We start from the raw sequence: 22,043 nt of genomic DNA on the forward strand, positions 1-22,043 counted from the left end.
TCAAACATGCCTTTTGTACAGTGAGGTCCCTGTAACTGTGTGTAGCGTCTCTTTCTTTCTCTCTTTACTAATTTCTATGGAAGGATACTATAAGGAAATAATACTTAGAGGGTAATGGATAGCAGTGCAGTTCAATTTATTGAGGGTTTCATTAAATAATTAGACATCAACACAATCCTAAAAAATTCTTATCCTGCACAAACTGTAGAAAACGAGGTCCCTTCAATCACCCGAGTCCAGCAGACCTAGCTTTAAGCAATTTGATCTGTGTGGTTGAGTCTTTCACGCCACGTCCAGTCGGCGTATCCTATTCTCACTTTATTTGATGCCAATATTCAGACTTCTTGTAAGCCTTAGTCTCCAGTTAGAGAGATAACAAGTGGTTCTCATCTCTTATGGCTTCTCAGGCAGCTCGATTTGCAGTTTTCTCAGAGCCGCTGTGAAAAACTTGGGAAGTGGGCAGGATACCGTGAGGTCACCGTGACCCCTGACCCCTGGCAGGGTGATCTGTCGGACATGCAGGTGGAGAGGAAGGTGTCGGGTTTTGCTCTGCTCCAGTCCCAGTCGCCGCAGCACGCCTTCCGGTAACTTCTGCAGGTAGAAACGTGAGACGCTCGTTTGGTGAAGTGTGACTAGTGAAAAGTCATGGTTTAAGTGACGAGAGACGAATTTTTAGCATTCTAGTGTGTCATTATAACATCGTTTCAACACTTCCATTGCCGTGCTGATTAGTTTATCACACCGTCTTATTAAAGCTTAAAAATGTACCCTGTAAGTGATACTTGCATGGCTATAGCTTATGAAACTTGACAACTTTTGGCAGCCTCCCCAGAACCAAAGAATACTGGTTCTGTGAAAATATCTAGAGGAGGAACTAAACATCTTTATGGCATGTACACAGAACCTTAAGGTATTTATGAGCATGGGGAATTAGTGCTGTATAGAGAAACTGTTACACATAACACTTAAGTTCTGTGAGCATGGAGAGACAATACATGTGCTTGTCTGTAATGACCACGCTCGCCACTACACACTGTTTAACCAGAAAACTCAGTTGTTCACTGCTACCAGAACACAGCAGCAATGAACACTGATGATGCCTATGCTCATTGCTAATCTGGTCGAGAAACACTGCTGCCGTTTGAGTTGCTTAAGCTCATACTACTTCAACTGATAACGTTGCCAATCAATCCATCTGAGTAATTAACTCACACATCCCCTACCCTGATCTGTCGTGGTTGCGGCTACAATATTGAACATTCACTGCGTATTGAATGTCAGGTGTGTTTACAGTTACATACCTGAGGAGCCAGCTTGTTCCAGTGGGCGTACTTATGATCTCCCAGAATGGGGCAAGATAAAGCCAGCGCCGTGTGAACCCGCAGCTGATGTTTCACTCCTATATACACACACACAATTATTAATACTTTTATCAATAAAGCCAACTGTCCTAAACAACTGCATTTACATATTATTGTCAATCAACACGACTGCACTTATCAGCTCCTATAAGCTGTTAGAAATCCAGCGTCTGCCATCCCTACAAACACTAGAAACGACTTTGTGGTTCAGCGAAAAATTGTTAAGTGAAGAAAGAAGCTTTTTAGAATCTACCTCTTTCTTCTTTTAGAGATTCACAGCACTAGCAGCGTAGCATCAGTGCAGCAGACTTCTCACTAGACGTCCCAAATATATATCTAATGTGTTTCAGACTAGAGTTTGTCTGGAATTCTATGATGTGGTAATCTTTCAGTACCTGTGATTGGCTGGAGCTCCACCAAGCTGCATCCTGAGCTGCTGTCCAGGACTTTGTAGCGTGTGACGGCGCTGAGCGCTTGCCGGTGAGCTCTCACTCGGACCAGGCCGCCTCCCTCCTCAGCCGGTCTGTACAGCGGACTCAGACCCATCTGCAGGACACCTCAATGTCAGTATAGCTTTTTCAAGGCAGGTACGATGACTATTATGATCAAAGCTTGCAGGAAATAAACAGTACAAAGATATATCATCCTGGCCAAGGAAGAAAAAAATATACTTTAGTTAATCACAAAATCTAGTGATTGTGCATGAGCAGACTCAGTCCTGTGACATGATTTTTAGTATCAGAATGCCTTTGCTCACCTTGAAGTGATGCTGGTCCCCCATGACCTCCTTCTCAATGATGGGGATGTCAATCACACCTTCAGAAGGAACTGGGACACCAACAGTGATCACCCTGTGTGATTAGACATTATAATTATCAGTATTATTACAAGGTATAACGGAACAGAACAGAAATTGACCTAATTTGTATTATATTTCATGAAACTAAGAAAATAATAGTGAAAATAAACACACATAAGCATAAGTATTCACAGCCATTTCTCTGAAACTCCTAAATTAGTTCCAGTTACCATCAGAAGTCATATGATTAGTAATTAAAGTGGACAATGATTACTACATCCTTTCATGAGTCATGAAGATAAAGGATCTATCTGTGTGAGGCACTGTATACACTGATCAGGCATAACATTATGACCACCTGCCTAATATTGGTGTTGGTCCCGCTTTTGCTGCCAAAACAGCCCTGACCCATCATGCACTGTGTATTCTGACACCTTTCTATCAGAACCAGCATTAACTTCTTCAGCACTTTGAGCAACAGTAGCTCGTCTGTTAGATCGGATCACACGGGCCAGCCTTCGCTCCTCGCGTGCATCAGTGAGCCTTGACCGCCCATGACCCTGTTGCCGGTTCATCACTGTTCCTTCCTTTGACCACTTTTGATAGATACTGACCACTGCAGACCGGGAACACCCCACAAGAGCTGCAGTTTTTAGCCATCACAATTTGGCCCTTCGCCAAGCTCACTCGAATCCTTACTCTTGCCCATTTTTCCTGCTTCTAACACATCAACTGTGAGGACAAAATGTTGACTTGCTGCCTAATATATCCCACCCACTAACAGGTGCCATGATGAGGAGAAAATCAGTGTTATTCACTTCACCTGTCACTGATCATAATGTTATGCTTGATCGTTGTATCTTCCTTTAAAAAATAAAACCACCAAAGACTTGACTGACCATATTCTTTTATAAAATCCAGAATAATCCATTTTTTGATACATCAATATCAAAGTGCAGAGGAACCTATATTTTGTGTCCTTATCATCTACATCATCTAAAATGGCCTCTATTGGTGTTAAATGCCCTGGATTGGCATATTGTTAAGGATACAATAAGACTCTTATGTCACATCCTCATTACAAAGTCAGATGTTTCCTGTGAGATTTTTTGTGAAGTGTTGTAATGCTCCAAAGTATTTAATAACTCAAATAACTTTCGAGTGAGAGACATTTTTAAGATTCTTATTAACATTCCTGTGTGATGAAATCTTTCTCAGTTTCACAGTCACTTACATGTATCTCTTCTCTGCTTGATGCGTTCTGATGAGATTGTGTATTTGTTCTGCAGTCTCCTCTGACCTGGCCAGGAACAAAATGCCTGTGGTGTTCTTCTCGAGACTGTAACAGACGTGAAGCTCGGATCCTGCTTTCGCACCATCAATAATCTTGGCCAGGACTGGCAGACTCGCTGCAATGCTGTTCCTGATGCCTCCAGTACCTGCCATGGAAATGAACAGCCCTGAATCAGTGAAGAAATTAAACCATGATGCCCTTCTCTGAACATATTGATTATCGCTGAAACATTGACAGCATGACTGAAGAGACCTAGGTTATTTTAGAACCCTTGCTTCAAGCAATGATAAGCTAATTTCCAGGTATGATTTGGTAACCGACTCGACACAAGTTTGATTTCGGCTTTCCATTGGGTGAATATTGTTTTTAGTTTAAAGACTGTACAAATTTGTGCAGCTATAAGATTTATAGTCATTTAGAGTTAAGAACTTTAAAAGATTTAAATCTCTTTAATATGTTTGGTCACAAGTTACACTATATTGCCAAAAGTTTTGGACACCACCCCAAATCATTGAATTCAGGTGTTGGGTTTGGCCCATTAGTTCCAGTGAAAGGAACTCTTAATGCTTCAGCATACCAAGACATTTGTGGGAACAGTTTGGGGATGACCCCTTTCTGTTCCAACATGACTGCACACCAGTGCACAAAGCAAGGTCCATAAAAGCATGGATGAGTGAGTTTGGTGTGAGGGAACTTGACTGGCCTGCACAGAGAAAGAACCCGATAGAACACCTTTGGGATGAATTAGAGCGGAGATTGTGAGCCTTTACATGCACATGAATGTAATATGGAGTTGGCGCGCCCTTTGCAGCTATAACAGCTCCAACTCTTCTGGGAAGGCTTTCCACAAGGTTAAGGAGTGTGTTTATGGGAATTTCTGACCATTCCTCTAGAAGTGCATTTGTGAGGTCAGGCACGGATGTTGGACGAGAAGGTCATTCGCTCTTATTCATCCCTCGAGTTGAGGTTAGGACTTTGTGCAGGCCAGTCAAGTTCCTCCACACCAAACTCACTCATCCATGTCTTTATGGACCTTGCTTTGTGCACTGGTGTGCAGTCATGTTGGAACAGAAAGGAGCCATCCCCAAACTGTTCCCACAAAGTTTGGAGCATGAAATTGTCCAAAATGTCTTGGTATGCTGAAGCATTAAGAGTTCCTTTCACTGGAACTAAGGGGACAAACCCAACGCCTGAAAAACAACACCTGAATTCAGTGATTTGGAGAGGTGTCCCAAAACTTGGAAACTTAGTAGAAACCCTGACGACTGCTAAAAATACATGTAAATTTTTCGATAGACAAAACAATGGTTTGTTTAACGTTAGTAAAATAGTTCCTGTGGGTCTAAACTACTCCCTAAACTGTATTCTGAATTAACCGTCACCTTTTATAACAGTACATCTCCATCAAGTGTACTGAATTATGATCAAAGCACATAAAACCTATATATTTAGTTGTTTGGTATCATTTGGGTGTATGAAAGGGTTAAATGTGGGTCACTCAATGGGTCTGTCATTCAGGTGTCACAGAAAATCTCCAACAATTATTACATCTATAGTGAAATGTAACACTGATGAATTCCTGATCATTTAGGTTACTTACTGTAAACTGGGACTCCATAGGGTTTATTTATAGCGATTAGGTTTTGGTCTTGGTACAGAATACTCTTAGAAAGTGCTTTTGCGAAAACATTTGGATGGACAGACTGGAGCTGCTGAGTGAACTGCTTCAGTTCGGCCACATTACGCTGTACAGGAGACACCGGAACCTTCAGACACAGAGAAGAGGGAGATGAACGGAATTCTTATTCGGTCGAACCGGACGTATGGTTAGAACGATAATGTCCAATTAATTAATCTCACCTTATTTGTTGTATCTGCATCTTTCTCTTTTTCACCTTTCCGAAGCTTTTCTGCGATATCCGCAGCCCTTAGCCCTCTTTTTCTCCCAGGATGATCGCCTGCTTCTTTCTCGGGAACTGTACCGTAATGTCTCCCAGGACGCAGTAAACATGGTGGCGCATCATAATCATTTATCCACGTGTTTCCCAAAACACAGCGATTAAAACAGCGACTATTCAAATGTCGATTTATCCACACACTTAATAACTTTACTGTGCTCATCTCACATGTCTGACCCAAAAGCGGGGATTTTAAACATGTATTTACAAAGCAAGAAGACGCACACGACAAGTAGAACAGCAGAGTCTCACAGGGTTTCAAGATAAAAGTCTCTGGAGGAACTTTCTTAACACGTGTTAAGCATGAATACATAGGAACTGTCTGGTTAATGTACATTGGAGTGGCTTGTTCAACAATTCAAGACAGTTTCAACATCTGTATTTGTGATCAATTGCTGCTTCATGTGTGAGAAAGGAATAGGCATCTGAGTTGTCCTGAATAATGAATGGTGCCAGGTCTACAGTAGAGTGAATTATACATGAAGCCAGTAAGAGTAAAGGTACAGTGTACTTGACGTGGCAATAAAGACCCTATTTGCATTTTCCCTGAGCTTGGAGTCCAGAGATCATTTACATATCAGAAAATGTCTGTTACTGGACACAAAACATTCATTGGGTGTCAAGGGTCTTCCCAAAGGCAGCAGACCATACAATTTTACCCCCCCCCCCCCCAATTTGGTCACCTGACCACCAGCTAGCTCTCAACCTATCATACCACATCTACAACACTAAGAAGGGTGCATTACAGGCTAGCCAACCATTTGTATTATTATTTATTCTTCTCAAAAAAGCTGTTCACGCTGTGACACCCAGAGGAATGTGCTATCTACCCATATGCATAAGCCCACAAACACCCATGATCGGCTAGTGTCATCATGACTGACAGGGGAGAGAGAGTACAGCAAATTTTGCTGTCTGGGCTTCCCAGCCACAGATGGCTGTAGCCTCCACAGGATTAGAAATTCCATTCTCCCGATGATAAAATGAAGACTTTTTGCACCACTCTGGAATAAACATCCATTTTTCCCGCTCAAATAGACATATATCAGGATGTGAAATAATTGCTACACCCTCCTGTTCCCCTCATTGTTGTCTCCCAATGATTGCAAGTCTGTACTGGCATGTACTAATATCTGGATGTCCTATAGCGGTCCCTTTTCATTGACTGATACAGTAGATGATATGAAGCAAAAATGCTATAGTCGATAATTCCATGTAGATAGGTTTCCTGGTATATGTCTTTTTTTTGCATAATTAATGTGAATTCTTACATTTTGTGGAGTTGATAGACATTAACAGCACCAAACAATGGTACAGATTTGGCACAGTTGAAGTATGTGGTGCTGTTGACCACATATAATTTGATCAAGTGCAAAACCAGATAGGGCCAGACATACGTCCCTGAGGACCCCCGCAAAATAACACGCTGTCCTCAGTTTGGAAGTCACATTGCTAACTATTTAGAACAAATGTCATGGTGTCCAACACTGATTCAGAGCCACAGACATTCCTTTTATAAATATATTAAGGACACTTCAGATCAGACACTTCAGATCAGATAAGATGACTGAACTGAACTGTTTTGTAAGGCTCAGCGGATCAACCACACGCCGAGTGTCGCGTGTCAGTGACCACAGCCTGTTGGAATCCGAGCCGGGGTGGTGGTGGGGTAACCAGTTTGCTGTGCACGGATCAAGTCCTCCATGTTTGCCAGTGATAGCGTGTCATTACTGTTCACACTAGAAGCTCCAGATAACTGACCACAGTCGCCAGGTCCAAAGATGCTCCAGAGAAGTATAATTTAGGCCCCAACTGCATATCTACAGTGCGTAATGACAGCATCGGTGTGCCTCACAGCTTAGCAGCAGGTCTTTTGAGGAGAGTTTGTATACAGGTGAAAATCTCCAGTAATGGCCATTGACAGATAAAGGATTCCAGATCCACTGACAGAGGCAATATTAAGGATACCCATCTTCCTCTTCCTGCGGATCAGATTTCAAACAGGATTCCCCTCAGGTAAGATAGGCTAGGGGCCTTGGTGTCAGTGCCATTGGAGCAGTGCGCACTGGAGACAAAAGGAGGACTCGGGATACTCAGGAGATATCTGCGCTGAACTGGAGGGCTAAAGAAGCCAGGGACAATGTCTCATCAGACGGGTATCCATGGTAAGACCTTTGCACTTTCTGGTCAGACTTATAGACTTATCATCTACCAAACTTTACAGGCCTTTTTCACTGGAATAAGTTGTGCATCATAGGAGGACTATTTGAATCCAAACCTTCATTCAATCCAAACGTTGCTTCATTTTTTAACGAATAGACGTAACAATTCAATTGAGTCTTCCTCAAGTATGGAATGACCAAATTTCATTCACCAGCACAAAACCTTTTTTTTTATAGCTAGCCTGAGGAATTAAATCAAATAAAAGATCATTTAATCTAATCTAATGAAATTTCATTGGATTTCTCTTAAGCCTGTCTGCCTGTGTGTGAAAGATGACATTCAGGCTTGTGAAAGAAGAGATCCTAAAAAATCAAATCTGTTAGAAAACTACGACGCTTCACCTTATCCTTGTACGTAACCAGGGATATAGATGAGTATTAAGAGAAACCAAATGTAGCAATACGTTTATGTGAATGGTAAGACAGTGTAACTGGAGCTCAAGGGCGGAAGCCCTACACTTCATGCATCTCACCTGAACCTACATCATTTATGAACCCTGGCCAAGTGGTTACCATGGTGATACCATGGCACCCACTGTCTTGACTTAAAGAAACCTTTGTCAGTATTCATTTCCCTCACTGGTCTAGTCGTCTTTCGATAAGGTGACCCTTATAACTGAGCAGAATTCACAAAGAACAAGAGCTATTATTTGCCAAACTTAGATTAATTACAGTCACAGCTACGGTTTCTCAAGCTCACTTCACTGGCTTATCAGAGATGGAGTCATGCATCTGTTCTTTTCTTATTAAACTGTATTAGAGGTCATTTCATTGTTTCAGGACCCAAGGCACGGATTAATGAAATACCCCAGGACTTTTCGACATAATCTTTTATTCATCTCTACTGAATCTATGTACAAATACCACACACAGGAATTTTAAGAAGTTTCCCTGGACAGAAAGGAGAACAGAGAGGTCTGTGGGTTTTTTGTGGCATTCTGCCAATAGAAAGGATTTACACAATGATTTTGGAGTCTATACCAGGAACAGAGTGGACATTAGGCAGGAAAACACACATTCTATTTACCATTCTGTTTACCAGTATGTTTTTGGGAGAATCCCAGGGAAAACCCACACAGACAGGGGGAGAAAATGTAAAACTCCAAACACACAAGGGGAGAATATGCAAAATGCCTCACAGACAGTAACCCGAGCTCAGGGATCCTGTAAGACATCAGCGCTACCTGGTACACCACCTATAATAAACATTTAAAAAGAAAATAATACAGGTTTAGTGCTTCATTACATTTAAGGAAGTATTAAAAACATGCTGCATACATGTTTCAAAAACTGCCCATAGATTTTCATTATCAATAAATTTTGTTTAAATGGCTTTAGTGTTTAAACAAAACAGAATTATGATAGCTATAGATTAGGCTACAAATGCTGGAGTATTCTGTTCAGCCTTGTGTTTTAATTTCTTCAGTAGTTGTGTATCTACAGTAGGAATCTATGAATGGTTAATTTTCTATTGACATTTCTAGCAACTGCGGATTTGAGGCAGTTCCTGGTCAAAGTGAGGCAAGGAGCCGTCAGAGTCATAAAGATTGTCATAAGGAGTGGTGAGTAAGAGAATTCGAGTTGGAGATGTACATTATTGCTGTAAATAATGTTAAATGTTTAGGAACTGTTAAAAATTGATTTAGACATCTTCATCTGAGAAACTGAAGAGGACAGTAGTTTTGTACTTAGGACATGAGGAGCATGGCTGAAGTCTTTAGTGCCTCCATTATATGATAAGGAATTGATCATACCATACTATTTAGAGACTCAGACTGATAAGCTGCCTACGGTGTGTGTGTGTGTATAGAGCAATTGGTGTTAGGGTCCTACAGAGAGCCATCTCAGAGCTGGGACCAGGACTACGACCCATGCGTCCTGCCTCTGTTGGACTCGTCAGAGCCATGCTACATCCTGTTCAGGCTGGACACGCAGAACCAGCAGGGCTATGAGTGGCTCTTCCTCTCCTGGTCTCCAGATCAGTCACCTGTAAACACACACACACACATCTGATATGTACTGTATGGCACATTGGTACTCTGATAGCACATTCTGCCTGTGTGCTGTCTCACTGCTGTTGCAGGTGCGATTGAAGATGGTGTATGCTGCCACTCGTGCCACACTGAAAAAGGAGTTTGGTGGAAGTCACATCAAAGACGAACTGTTCGGAACCACACAAGTAGGTAGACGTGTGGAATCTGTTCTTCCTAGGATTCTGTTATACATGTTCTTATAGTGCTTCATTATTGTCATGACATTATGACATTACTATTAACATTACTATTACTGTTGTCATTATTATTATTATTATCCATTGCTATTACTACCAAAAGAATAATAGTTTCATACAGGAGAAATATCTGATTTAAACATCCATCCATCCATCCATTTACACAGTCTGGGAATATCTATTAATTTATTCGTCCATCCATCCATCCATCCATCAATCCATCCATCCATCCATCCATCCATCCATCCATTTATCCATCCATCTGTCCATCCTTTTATTCATCCATCTTTTTACACAATGTATATGTATTACATTTTCTATCCATCCATTCATTTACACAGTCTGGGAATATCTAATAATTCATTTGTCCATCCATTGATCCATCCATCCATCCATCCATCCATTTACACAGTCTGGGAATATCTGTTAATTTATCCATCCATCCATCCATCCATCCATCCATCCATACATCTATTTACACAGTATTACATATTCATTTTTCTATCCATTCATCTATCTATCCATTAATTTATACAATGTAGGAATGTCTATTAATTTATCCATCCATCCACCCATCCATCCATCCATTCATCCATCCATCCATCCATCCATCCAAAAATCCATCCAACAATCCATCTGTCCTTTTATTCACCTATCCTTTTACACATCCTTTTTCTGAGTATATGTATTAAATGATCTATCAATCCATCCATTTAACCACTCTGGGAATATCTACTAATTCATCTATCCATCAGTTGATCCATCCATCCATTTACACAATATTACATATTCATTTATCCATCCATTCATCCATCCATTCATTTACACAATGTAGGAATATCTATTAATTTATCCATCCATCCATCCAACCATCCATCCACTGAGCCAACAGCCCAAAAGTCATATTTAGTCATAACTAATCTATAAAACTGAACAGAGTGATTATTCTTGTAAGACTGTATCCTACATTATTTTGCGAGTTTTTTCTTTATATTCATACTACAGAAATTTTGGCTTTGATTACAATTTTTTTTATTTATTAATCAATCACAGATTGACATTTTTTTTTAACCCATTTCTAGTTAGGTTTAATGTTGTGGGACCTCCACGAAACAAAGCTGGTTTCTGTTAACAATTAAGTTCAAACCGCTGTCATCACTCACTTAAAGTTAATAAGACAAAAAGCAGTTTGTTCCCGAGAAAACCGTGAAGCGCAAAGTCTTCTGTCCTGATGACTTTTCCATGATGGACAACTTAAAGGAACAGCAACTGGAGACTCTTTCCAAAAATGCTAAATAAAGAACGTTTTACGTCATATTATTGTTTTATACAAACAATTCTGTTTGTCTTTACTACGTAACACATCTTTATCCGTTTACGATTAGATTTATGTTATATTTAATGTCCTCCATACAAGCATTGATATAGAAGAACTTGTGATGTGCTTCATACACACGACACTTCTCTCAGAACCACATGGTTAAAGAATGCTACAATTCAAACCCCTCACCTTTCCCCTAACAGGTTGTAACATTCGAATTAGCTGCTGAGAATTCCTCCGAATCTGCAAACATGAACCCATTTCCAAGAATAATTAAGTATTAACATTCTGTCAAAGCTCTAACTACTCATCCGATGTTTCCAGGTTGAGAGAAAATATGCTGGTGTATCTGATCTTAATCTTCTCTGCAGGAGGATGTGTGTTTTCAGGGGTACCTTCGCCACATGTCCTCTTCCTCCAGCCCTGGTCCCCTCACTGCAGCTGAGCAGGAGCTCCATCAGATTAAAGCCACAGAGGTGAGCAAGCCATCACTTCAAGTTACTGGACATGACTTTTATCTTAAACTGCACTGAAGCTAGAACATGAATGTCCTTATCAAAGATAATTAATCAGAGTTTATTGCTTGAAATGCACCTGACAGGACAAGGTTGTATGGGTATGTATGTAAGTTATTATTACTGTCATATGGTTTAATGTGTAAGACTGTGTGTGTGTGTGCACGCAAATACACTCACAATTACTGAGCACTTTACTAGAAACACTACTGAACTAGTCATTCATGCAATTATTTAATCAGCTAACTATGTGGCAGCTGTCAGGTGATAAAATCATGCAGATGTTGACCATCAACTCTGAGTATCTCTCTATATACTGATCTCCTGAAAACTGGAAAAACACAGCATGGTGAGATGGATTTGTTCTCAGGCACACTGATGGTAGAGTCTGATGAATCTAACCTGCCTTGTGTCAACAGTCCAGGCTGGTGGAGGTGGTGTGATGGTGTGGGGAATGTTTTCTTGCCACACTTTGAGTCTGTTAATGCAAATCAATCAATCACTTGAATGCCACAGAGTATTGTTGCTGACCAGGTGCATTCCTTCATGACCACAATTTACCACAATCTTCTGATGGCATGATAATAAGACATGTCACGAAGCCTTTCGTCAAAACTGGTTTCAAGAACATGAGAATAAGTTCAGTGGCCTTCACCGGACACCGATAGATCATCTTTGGGATTTGTGTAGAACAAGAGATTCACAGCATGAAAGTGTACCTGAAAAATCTACAGGAATTGCCTGATGTAATCATGTCACCATGGACCAGAAATCTTTCAAAGCTGTTTTGAGAATAAAGGAGGCCTAGTATTCGTATAGTGTTCCTAATAAAGTGCTTGGTGAGCATATATACTTATTAAAAATGATTTTAAAATGATTTTTTCTTAGGAGGAGCGAAGACGAGTCACTGCTCCGGCTGGGAGGGGAAAGGTAAAGTCTACAAAGCTCCTACATCCAACATCAGGTTACTGGTCTGACCTGAAAGCATTGCAAAATACACAATAATCTTTATTGTTTTTAGTGTGGGTTTACCATTTAATAGTGTTTGTTTTAAAAATGCAGCTGCAACACAACTTTCTAACCTTGTTAATGAGAAAAAGGCTACATACAGTACATGTCACAGTACTTCCCAAGGGGCTGCTCAATCAACTCTTTACAGAATCAAGCCTTTTTTGGCACTAATAACACTCAGTTTGATATAAGTGAACAGTAAACATCAGTAAAACGAACTGATATTAATTTTATTGAACTAGCTAAAGCTTAAAACTTAAAACTGCGATTAAAATATATATATAGGATAGGATATAGGATCTAAACCACCAGAGAAATTAGAATAATTAAATAATTTTAATTAAAAAAAAATGTTGATGTTTTTTAAATGTTTTTTCCATGTAGAGGCATAGACAGACTCTTAAATTTCAAATAATGATTTTTCTATTTTCGCAGAAATATTTTTAAATATTTTTATTAGCCTAAGAATATTAATTTATTATTATTATTATTATTATTATTATTATTATTATTATTATTTATTTTTATTTTATTTTTTTTAATTAATATCAAATAATTGAGATGATGTCCACTTACAGAATCAGTTTATCACACTAAGGGCACACAGCTTTAAGACTGCTGATACAGCTTTAATGGCAGGCTGAGCCTGCTGTTGCCTCACATGATGATAATGGTGGTTATGCGTGTGTGTCTGTGTGTGTGTCTGTCTCTGACTCTGTGTGTGTATTTCCTAACTGTAAGACACAGATTAGTGTGGAGAGTAAGCCGCTGAATCTGCAGGGATTGGCGTTCCCGTTACAGGAGGAAGCGAAACGAGCTTTACAGCTACTCAAACAAAGGCGCATCAACTACATCCAGCTAGTGAGTCCCACCTGAACACAAACACACACACACGCACACACACACTTCATTCATTTCAGCATTGTCATGTACTTCCTTTTTTTTCTTTTATCATTGTGTGTGTGTGTGTGTGTATTCACAGAGGCTGGACACTGAGCGAGAGACAATCGAGCTGGTCCACACCAATCCTACAGAGATTCGTGAGCTGCCATCTCGAATCCCGGCTGATGCTCCTCGCTATCACTTCTTCCTGTATAAACACTCATATCAGGGCCAGAGTGTGGAGGCTGTGGGTCAGTCCCCGGGTTTTTCTGCTGAATTTTACAACCTTAATCTCAGATGTTCTTAATCTGCTGAGTTCTGTCTGGTTGCAAGGTCTTTCTTTGTCCTGTGAAAAGCATCCCTGAACTCTTAAGTGAACCTAAAAGTCACTCTTCTGTACAACATTTTTGCTGAATCCTACAGGATCCCAGTCCCAATGTACACCTCCAGACCAATAATTATTTTAATTAAAAAAATTGGGTCTTTCATGCCTAATTTTAAGAAAAGAAACACACATAATTAACCAAAACAACTTATTTTTACCTTCTCCTCACAAAGGCCATGTTGAATAAGGAACCATTCATTTTGCCCAGAGATGATTAAAACCTTGCTAGCTAAGTCTGATTCCCTCACACAGTGGATTTCAGCAGGTTGTTGGATAGCTGTGTGTTGTGCTATAATATTTGTTAGAGATACATGCAAAAGATTAGCATATTGTTCAGGAAACTAAGTAGTTTCAGAACTATATATGGCAGCTAGTGTAAAATTTTCACTGAGTAAAGGGATTTTCCAGGCCGCTACACAGTTCGTTCTCTCTTGCAGCTGGTGATTATACATGTTTAAGAACTTTTCATATGTTTTCTATTCGGTCAGATGAAAGAGCTCTCTGATGAAATATTCATAGTTCATCGTTCAATGCAAAAGTGAGAGCTAATTCTTCTTTGTTTTCTATAGGTGCCAGTAAAATAATAATTTTTTTTTCAAGCCATTTATTTATTACAGCATGGCCAGTTATTAGACAATCTCTCTCTCTTTTCTAACATCGTACTGTAATGGCAGTTGCGCAATTTTTGTTGGCGTTTCAAACCTGTACCACAACGTATCTGAAACCAAACCAACCAAAACCTCTTTGCTTATCAGCGGAAAAAGCTGGGTTGTTTGTCAGCGCCTTCTGATCTGCTGCAGAAGCACAGGAAACTGCATCTGTCTTGTATGAGTGATTGCCAGAAATTTCTGAAATGAGGAAAGGATGAAGAGATATGAGGAAAGGTTGGAGAGATATGGTGCAGTTGTGCGACTATTGTTTTCAGTGAGCTTAGAGCGAACAGGTTTTACATCCTGTTCTTAGTATTGGGAAATGTGTTGAAATGATTGCTTATGATAAACACCTACACTACAGAAGCAGTTGATCAGACAGTAAACATGCTGGTATGGGTTTTACTGTTGGTTTGTTGGGTTTTACCAATGGTTTACTGGTCTGTCTGTTACCCTGGTCTAGTAATTCTAAACAAATTCTTGGATTTCTTCTGACACCGATGAAAGATGATACAGTACACAGACGCAGTATGTCCTGTGACACATAATACGTCCTTTACCGCAGAAGAGAGGTTATAATTTAACCTTCTGATATCATCAAGCATTAACATAAACTGCTCATCGTTTCCCTGAAGTGGTTTAACCATTAGCATATTGTAGATTTCTCTTTCTCACTTTCAGTGCCTGTGTGTTTTTGTGTGATTTTAGTATTCATCTACTCCATGCCTGGGTACAGCTGTAGCATCAAGGAGCGGATGCTCTACTCCAGCTGTAAGAACCGGCTGCTGGAGGAGGTGGAGAGGGAATACTGCATAGAGATCAGTAAGAAGGTAATCAGGATTATTTGGTCCTCCATTACGAGTGCAATCCCTTTTGGAGTACAGTGCTCAGTATGAGTCGAAGGTAACGCCCAAGTCAGCAGGAAACAGGGTGATAACACATCCTGGAAAAACTGGAAGACCTGGAAATTTATAGACTGGTTTTCCAGTCATGGAAAGAACTTGGAAAATGAGAGAATGTCCTGGAAAAGTGTAAAAGTTGAGCTACTACGTCACTAAGAACTAAATAGGTCACTGTGTCAGTAATAAGGATAGACTGGACATTATATAAACTAGATATTTTTATCATTTTGAATAAACAAATAAATATTAATTAATATTAATATTACTACCACCACAGCCAATAATAATAATAATAATAATAATAATAACAACAACAACAATAATAATAATAATTATTATTATTATTACTATTATTATTACTATTATTATTATTATTATTATTATTATTATTATAGTTATTACTATTTTTTGCTGTTATTAAAATTTAATTTGTTTATTTTCATTATTATTTGTTTTATTTTATTATTATTATACCAGAAAAATCCCAGTATGAGGTAAATCTAGTTCATATGAAATGTTTGTACAGATTTTGGGGTCAATTTGTTGTTTTATATAATTTCATACAAAAAAAAAGGCAAACTGAACTAAGTTTAAATCACCTATTTAATGTTTAATCCTTTAAATAAACACACTTCAACACTGAGCATGTCGGATAAAATAACCTTTCATGAGAAGCAGCCATCGCGCATGAGTCATGGAACAAATCTTGGAAAGTGATTTCCAAGAAAGAGTGAGGACACTAATTATGGAGCACATTGTTTTTGTGAATAAGACTCCCTGATGAGCCGGCTCTGCTGTGCCGGTTTTTGGGTTAGGACTGAGTTCAGGACCTGATGTTAAAATACTGCATGAATTCTCTCCAGTCCTCTTACATGTTTGTGTTTGTGTGTGTGTGTTTCCGAAGATGGAAATAGACAGTGGAGAGAGCTTGACGGAAGAGTACTTATATGAAGAAGTTCACCCTAAGCCACAGGCCCTGAAACAAGCCTTTGCCAAGCCAAAGGGCCCTACAGGGAAACGGGGTAACAAGCGTCTGATCAAGGGAGTAGGGGAGAACGGCGAAGAGAGCTAGGAGCTCTGCGTGAACTGAGACGAAGCCTCCAGAAATGCTCTCCTACATCCTGCTGTCTGACTTCTCTTCCTGCCTCCATTCACACTCCTGTGTTCTTGCTAAATGTTCTGACACCCAACAAGGCCACAGATATTAAACAAAACTCTCTGATTATTTTGCATAATATTCAAATAAAAACTTGTTTCTGTACATTTAATCTCCGGTCTGCAGTCTGCTTTGTCTGGTTTCCCAGAAAGAAAAGGTCAAGCAAGTACATGCTAAGCCTTTAAGCCCTGGAATTAAAAAGAGGCAGGGACTCTCTAGAAATGCTGAAAAGTCATCATTAATCAACACACAAAGAGCACTGGGGCTGATCAGAGGATGATATTCATAATACAAACATGTCACAAATCGTTTAGCAAAAAAAAAAAAGATTGTTTCTATCTGTAGTGTCTTGTTTTCAGGCATAAGGTAGGCATACAGATGGCAGGGGTTTTTTTTTTCTACGACTTCAGGCGAGTGCGCCAAACAGGATGCGTGTCTGATCCACGCTTTATTGCGGATAATGAGTGGTTTAGGACGTGCCCATTCCGAGTGACTGGTACAGTTTTCCTGGAAAGACTTTTACTAGGAAAAGTCCTCGGCTACGCGTTTACTGGCGCGTGCACAAATCCGAGGACCAATCAGGGCGCGCCGGCGCTCGAGAGCGCAGTTCCGTGAAACGCGCTGCACAGGCAGACGCTCCTACACAACAAGCCGATTCTCGGAAAGCGTTTCCCCCGGTGCTTTTCATGTTCGAGACACGCCGAGCTCTTCTCACATCCGTGGAGCTGATCAAAACCGATCGACGTGTTGCTTTCGAAAGTGTGCGCTCCCATTCTGACACGGTGCGCCGATCTGTCGCCATTACACCGGGGGGGGAGGATGTCGACTTTTCAGCATCTTTAAAAAATAAATAAAATATCTTCACTCATCACGGATATAACAGTTGCGAATGTATTCGTGATGCTCTTGTGTGTGCCGAGGTAAGAATTACCTTTTATTTTAAACAGTAACCTCAATAACAACTTCTAATATATATTCACAAAAGTTTCTAAGTATAAAATAAAAAAAAAATATATGTATTATTTTTTAAATGATCATTTCTTGGTTAATTGTAGACTAATATATTCTTGGTTAGATTTTTTTCCCCCCTCACCATGGCCTGCTTTTCTTTCTTCTTCTTTAAATCAGGTCTAGATGTGTTCCTGGAAAAGTCTAAAAATAAAAACCACAGCAAGCACCATGTTAGTGCTAGAGATTAGAGATAGTGTTCACAGCTACACTTGCCCTATAATAATAATAAAAAATAAAAATAATAACAAAAATCTTTGAATCGCAGCTTTTTTAAAAGTTAGATAGGGCCAAGAATAAACTGTATCACGTCTCACTTGATAAAGTGAGGTCCAACATATTCAGGGCAGCTCTTAGAACAGATGGATAAGGATGTTTATTCTGTCAAATGAAATACAATTTTATTTGCTTTTTTATTATTATTATTTTTTACAAGAAAATGATCTTTATAAAATCCTGATTCTTTCTTTTAGCGCAACTAAAACGACCGTAATTTGTATTCAGTGAAGAAGGAACATAGGCCCGAGCAGTTTAGGGATAATGGCCTTGCTTGTACAGCTCTCCAGACACAAGTGTAGAACTGCCTGTAATAGTAAGAAACAAAACCCTGAATGGAAAAATCCCATCACTATATATTCAAACAAGAATAGGGTGTAACATGACATTATAGATTAGCTATGTGAAGAATGTTGCTTGCGTAACCATAAGCAAGCATGTTGTTGGTTCATTCTCAAGGTCTAACATGTGGTTTTCACCTCAGATCATGTTATGGTCCTTGTCCTTTCTAGTCCATTTGTTTATAATGGCTCTATCTTTTCGAACAGGATTCCAATCCCATCTTCAGCAATGGTTACTGGAGAGATGATAGTTACAGAGAATGGAGAAGGTCCCTGTAACCAACCAATCCCGGTTTCCGCTCAGCCGTGGGAATCATTCGAAAACCTGCGATGCATCCATACTACGTTTCAGCATCTGAATTCCTCAGGTACAGCACAACCTGGCCAACATGGCCACCTTCTCTCGTATAAGACTTCTTTGGTCGTGATTCAAGATCAGAGGTGTTAGAACACATAAAGTGAATTGCTCACAGGCAGCCAATTTAGTGTCATTGAGACCAAGGACAATCAACAACAAGGATCTAGTATATATCTAGTGTCTGAAATGATTTTTTTTTTTTTTTGTAAAAATCTCATTGTGAGGCCGATGCTGTGACTCTCGAAAATTCACCAGTGGACTTACCATAGGATACGTACAAATACAGTTGTGGCAATGATGAAATGTAAACAAAACTCATAGTTATCCCATAGTCTGTTATACAGTTCAGACAATATTTTATTGAGATCATTTTGACATTATAACAAGTAATAATCATTATAGGCCACTGTAACTATGAACACTGAGTTAGGTTAAAAAATAAATAGTAGCTCTAGTCAAATCTACATTGTTAAATATTTTGGATAATTAGAAAACCCTTCAAGGAAACCACCACATTTGCATCATTATACGACCTTAACCTAGTCTCATTTATTTTTCAGGCTGGTACTGGGGGAACATTTCAGCCAGTCAGGCTGGAGATGCTCTGGCAGGTACGGCAGAGGGCACGTTCCTCGTACGTGACAGCAGCCACACGCACTACTTCTTCACCCTCTCTGTAAAGACGAACAGAGGCCCTACCAACGTACGCATCGAGTACAGCGGCAACCGCTTCCGCCTGGACTACAGTTCTAGCACCTGTCCTCCGCTGCAGTCCTTCCCCACCGTGTCCGATCTGGTGCAGCACTATGCGGGCACCAGCAGAAGAAAGGGGAAAGCTAAGCCAGAGGAAGATGTCCCAGCAGCACTGAAGGACAATGCAGTTCTGCTGAAACTCAGACAGCCTCTGTATAAACCCAAATCCTTTCCCACGTTACAGCACTTGGTCCGCCTCACCATAAACAGACACACAAACTGCCCAGAACAGCTGCCCCTACCACATCTTCTGCTACTCTACCTACAGGAATATCCCTTCAAAGTTTGAACATTGACATCATTCCCAGCAGGGTTCGAAGGCTTAGATTGGATTCTTTGTCTCTTCGCCTGAAAGAGACCACTGGATGATGCAGCAGCTGTATGGACTATGGGTGCTACAAATGATTGGCGCAGAATCCCAGACTGCATTGTGAGAAATGTGTTGTGACATTCAGGCCTGAGGCCAGTGAATAAACGCTGAACTGAGCATAGCGAAAGCACTTATTCAAATTTTTACAAAATTACTACAAAATATTTAATGACTGTGTAATAACTCATATTTAAAACATGTATTGGAGTGTATAACAAAACCAAACTTTGACTTTCAGTACTGAGATCTATTACATGGAGCACCATTTGATGTATTTCATTGCACAGCTGTTTCCAAACTAGTATTTTGAGGTCAGTGATGACGGGGAGTGAAAATGAAATAAAAGTGTGTTGTGGCATTCAGAGGGCAACATTTCGAGAGCACGCTCTCGGAGACAATGACAGTTCTAGACTTTTGAATAGCAGCTCAGCAGGCCCTGCCTTTGTTCTGTCTGCCTGTAAATTACAGGCTAGTTATGAGGAGATGCTTCATGCATCCTGTTTACAAATGAGCAAAATTTGTTCACGTGAAACTTAACGTTCCTGTAAATATCATTGTCTGTACACATTTTCAGTTTTTAGTAAAATATTTCACTGAAACTAGTCATTTTGTCAAACCAGGAATCCTATCTGACAAGTTCTTATGCTAATTTATTAATCTTATACAAATATATTTTCTTCACAGTATACCCTTTGAGAGCTTGTTTTTTTTCTTTCTATCTTTCGCATCTTTTATAACCCTGTTTACGAGCCTGTAGTGTACTCTATAAGCCTACTCTTGAAAGTAGGTCAACTGAGTACGTCCTGACACATCACTGGAATCGGACACTGATGACGTCATTCAACATTTCCAAGTAGACTTAGATTTTATCAACTGTTCTTTCGTAGAGCTCTGTGGTTAAATGCACACATGTTTTCAATACGACACTGAAAAAAAAGAAACAAGGACAAAAGCGATTCAGGGTGTTACACATCATGTCTTCGTTGAGATAGTATTAATTACGTCATATTACAGATTCGACTATGGTTATATCACACACAGTACACAAACATACTTCCAGCTAAAGTGGACATTGAGACTGGCTTCAGCGGTTGTTTTGCTGGTGGGATGTAATACTTCAATGAAATGTTCCTGAAAAAGCTGTTCAGTGGAATTACAGCCAGAGAAATGGTTTTAGTACATCTGTAGGAGTTGTACACTCTTTAATGTGCATCAGGGAATGCATGCAAGCACTCATGCAATTTAACATATCAAATATCATCTGATTCACTACACACGTTCCAGCCCTTTCCTCTTCCCCTTTCTTGTGAATTTTGCAACAAGTCCTGTCTGACGTTAAGGATGGTACAACAAAATGGAATTATTCAAATAATTTGGAGACAGCTTTGACATTCTTCTTACATTTATTCAAATGACATCTTGTTTAGCGTGCAGATTACAATGTGACTCAATTTTTCTTTCTTTATTTTTTTAGATTAATATTTGTTTTAACTCACCTGTGACTAAGGCCTTGTTTTAAGGGTCTTGATTATCTGGTCTTGACATCACGATAGATAGTATAGATATTATATTATATATTATATAACAGCAACTGTAAAAGCACATGCCACTTGCAAAAAAAATGTTTTAAAATAATATTTCACCATGGACCTCGTACTTCCTCTCACTTAGGTCGCTTGGGAATCTGGATAATTATACAAATAAGGATTAGCCATATACAAGAATAAGTGTAAATACCCCTGTATACTTTTAACACAGGTTTTAATTATGATTATAACTATAAAAACCCCTGTTGCTGCTGTTTCGCTTAAGATTAGAACTTTAAAATCCCTTTTAGAAACTTTCTGTGTCTTCAGAATATGGATTATATCTAGAAAAGTGATGCAAGTGTAAATGCACCAAGATACATTTCAGACAGGTTTATCTTAAGATGCTTTAGAAGGTGTATACCAAATCTGAATGTTCTAAAAAGACATACACTATATTGCCAAAAGTTTTGGGACATCTGCTTTTACATGGACATGAATGTAATATTTAGTTGGCCCGCCCTTTGCAGCGATAGCAGCTTCAACTCTTCTGGGAAGGCTTTGTTTAGAAGTGTGTTTATGGGAATTTCTGACCATTCCACTAGAAACGCATTTGTGAGGTCAGGCACTGATGTTGGATGAGAAGGCCTGGCTTTCAGTCTCTGCGCTAATTCATCCCAAAGGTGTTCTATCAGGTTGAGGTCAGGACTTTGTGATGTTCCTCC

At 39.6% G+C, this 22,043-nt stretch overlaps 3 protein-coding genes across 4 annotated transcripts; 2 read left to right on the plus strand and 1 right to left on the minus strand.

Annotated features, from left to right (window-relative positions):
- Window positions 1-132: 132 nt before the first annotated feature.
- On the minus strand, window positions 133-5,669 carry rpusd4 (RNA pseudouridine synthase D4). Its single transcript, XM_058373729.1, has 7 exons — window positions 5,315-5,669; window positions 5,055-5,220; window positions 3,395-3,599; window positions 2,119-2,212; window positions 1,757-1,907; window positions 1,302-1,399; window positions 133-591 (listed from the first exon to the last, which is right to left on the minus strand). The coding sequence occupies exons 1-7, from the start codon at window positions 5,573-5,575 to the stop codon at window positions 394-396; spliced, it is 1,173 nt and encodes a 390-aa protein (XP_058229712.1). The 5' UTR covers window positions 5,576-5,669; the 3' UTR covers window positions 133-393.
- Window positions 5,670-6,562: 893 nt separating this feature from the next.
- On the plus strand, window positions 6,563-16,734 carry twf2b (twinfilin actin-binding protein 2b). 2 transcript variants are annotated; one of them, XM_058373731.1, is made up of 10 exons: window positions 6,563-7,577; window positions 9,119-9,196; window positions 9,445-9,623; window positions 9,718-9,813; window positions 11,557-11,661; window positions 12,589-12,630; window positions 13,453-13,572; window positions 13,694-13,844; window positions 15,337-15,458; window positions 16,435-16,734. In XM_058373731.1, exons 1-10 carry the CDS (start codon window positions 7,553-7,555, stop codon window positions 16,600-16,602), a joined length of 1,086 nt encoding a protein of 361 aa, XP_058229714.1. In that variant the 5' UTR covers window positions 6,563-7,552; the 3' UTR covers window positions 16,603-16,734. The 2 variants fall into 2 exon arrangements, with proteins under 2 accessions (XP_058229714.1, XP_058229713.1); XM_058373730.1 differs by lacking the exon at window positions 6,563-7,577 and having other exon boundaries at window positions 8,005-9,196.
- A 537-nt stretch (window positions 16,735-17,271) lies between these two features.
- Window positions 17,272-20,394, plus strand: cishb (cytokine inducible SH2-containing protein b). Its single transcript, XM_058373732.1, has 3 exons — window positions 17,272-17,606; window positions 18,519-18,679; window positions 19,230-20,394. The coding sequence occupies exons 1-3, from the start codon at window positions 17,587-17,589 to the stop codon at window positions 19,709-19,711; spliced, it is 663 nt and encodes a 220-aa protein (XP_058229715.1). The 5' UTR covers window positions 17,272-17,586; the 3' UTR covers window positions 19,712-20,394.
- The last annotated feature ends 1,649 nt before the right edge of the window (window positions 20,395-22,043 follow it).

This window comes from Hemibagrus wyckioides, linkage group LG21 (assembly GCF_019097595.1).
Source record: "Hemibagrus wyckioides isolate EC202008001 linkage group LG21, SWU_Hwy_1.0, whole genome shotgun sequence".
Taxonomy (NCBI): Eukaryota; Metazoa; Chordata; class Actinopteri; order Siluriformes; family Bagridae; genus Hemibagrus; species Hemibagrus wyckioides.

Excerpts from the sequence above, each read along its gene's own strand:
- rpusd4 (XM_058373729.1), bottom strand. The coding sequence starts at position 5,575 with ATGAGCACAGTAAAGTTATTAAGTGTGTGGATAAATCGACATTTGAAT. Across the intron at positions 1,400-1,756 it reads GGAGCTCCAGCCAATCACAG|GAGTGAAACATCAGCTGCGG; the intron begins GTACTGAAAGAT and ends GTGTGTATATAG. Across the intron at positions 592-1,301 it reads GGAACAAGCTGGCTCCTCAG|AAGTTACCGGAAGGCGTGCT; the intron begins GTATGTAACTGT and ends TTCTACCTGCAG.
- twf2b (XM_058373730.1), top strand. The coding sequence starts at position 9,091 with ATGGTTAATTTTCTATTGACATTTCTAGCAACTGCGGATTTGAGGCAG. Across the intron at positions 9,814-11,556 it reads AACTGTTCGGAACCACACAA|GAGGATGTGTGTTTTCAGGG; the intron begins GTAGGTAGACGT and ends TCTTCTCTGCAG. Across the intron at positions 15,459-16,434 it reads GCATAGAGATCAGTAAGAAG|ATGGAAATAGACAGTGGAGA; the intron begins GTAATCAGGATT and ends GTGTTTCCGAAG.
- cishb (XM_058373732.1), top strand. The coding sequence starts at position 17,587 with ATGCTCTTGTGTGTGCCGAG. Across the intron at positions 17,607-18,518 it reads ATGCTCTTGTGTGTGCCGAG|GATTCCAATCCCATCTTCAG; the intron begins GTAAGAATTACC and ends CTTTTCGAACAG. Across the intron at positions 18,680-19,229 it reads TCAGCATCTGAATTCCTCAG|GCTGGTACTGGGGGAACATT; the intron begins GTACAGCACAAC and ends TTTATTTTTCAG.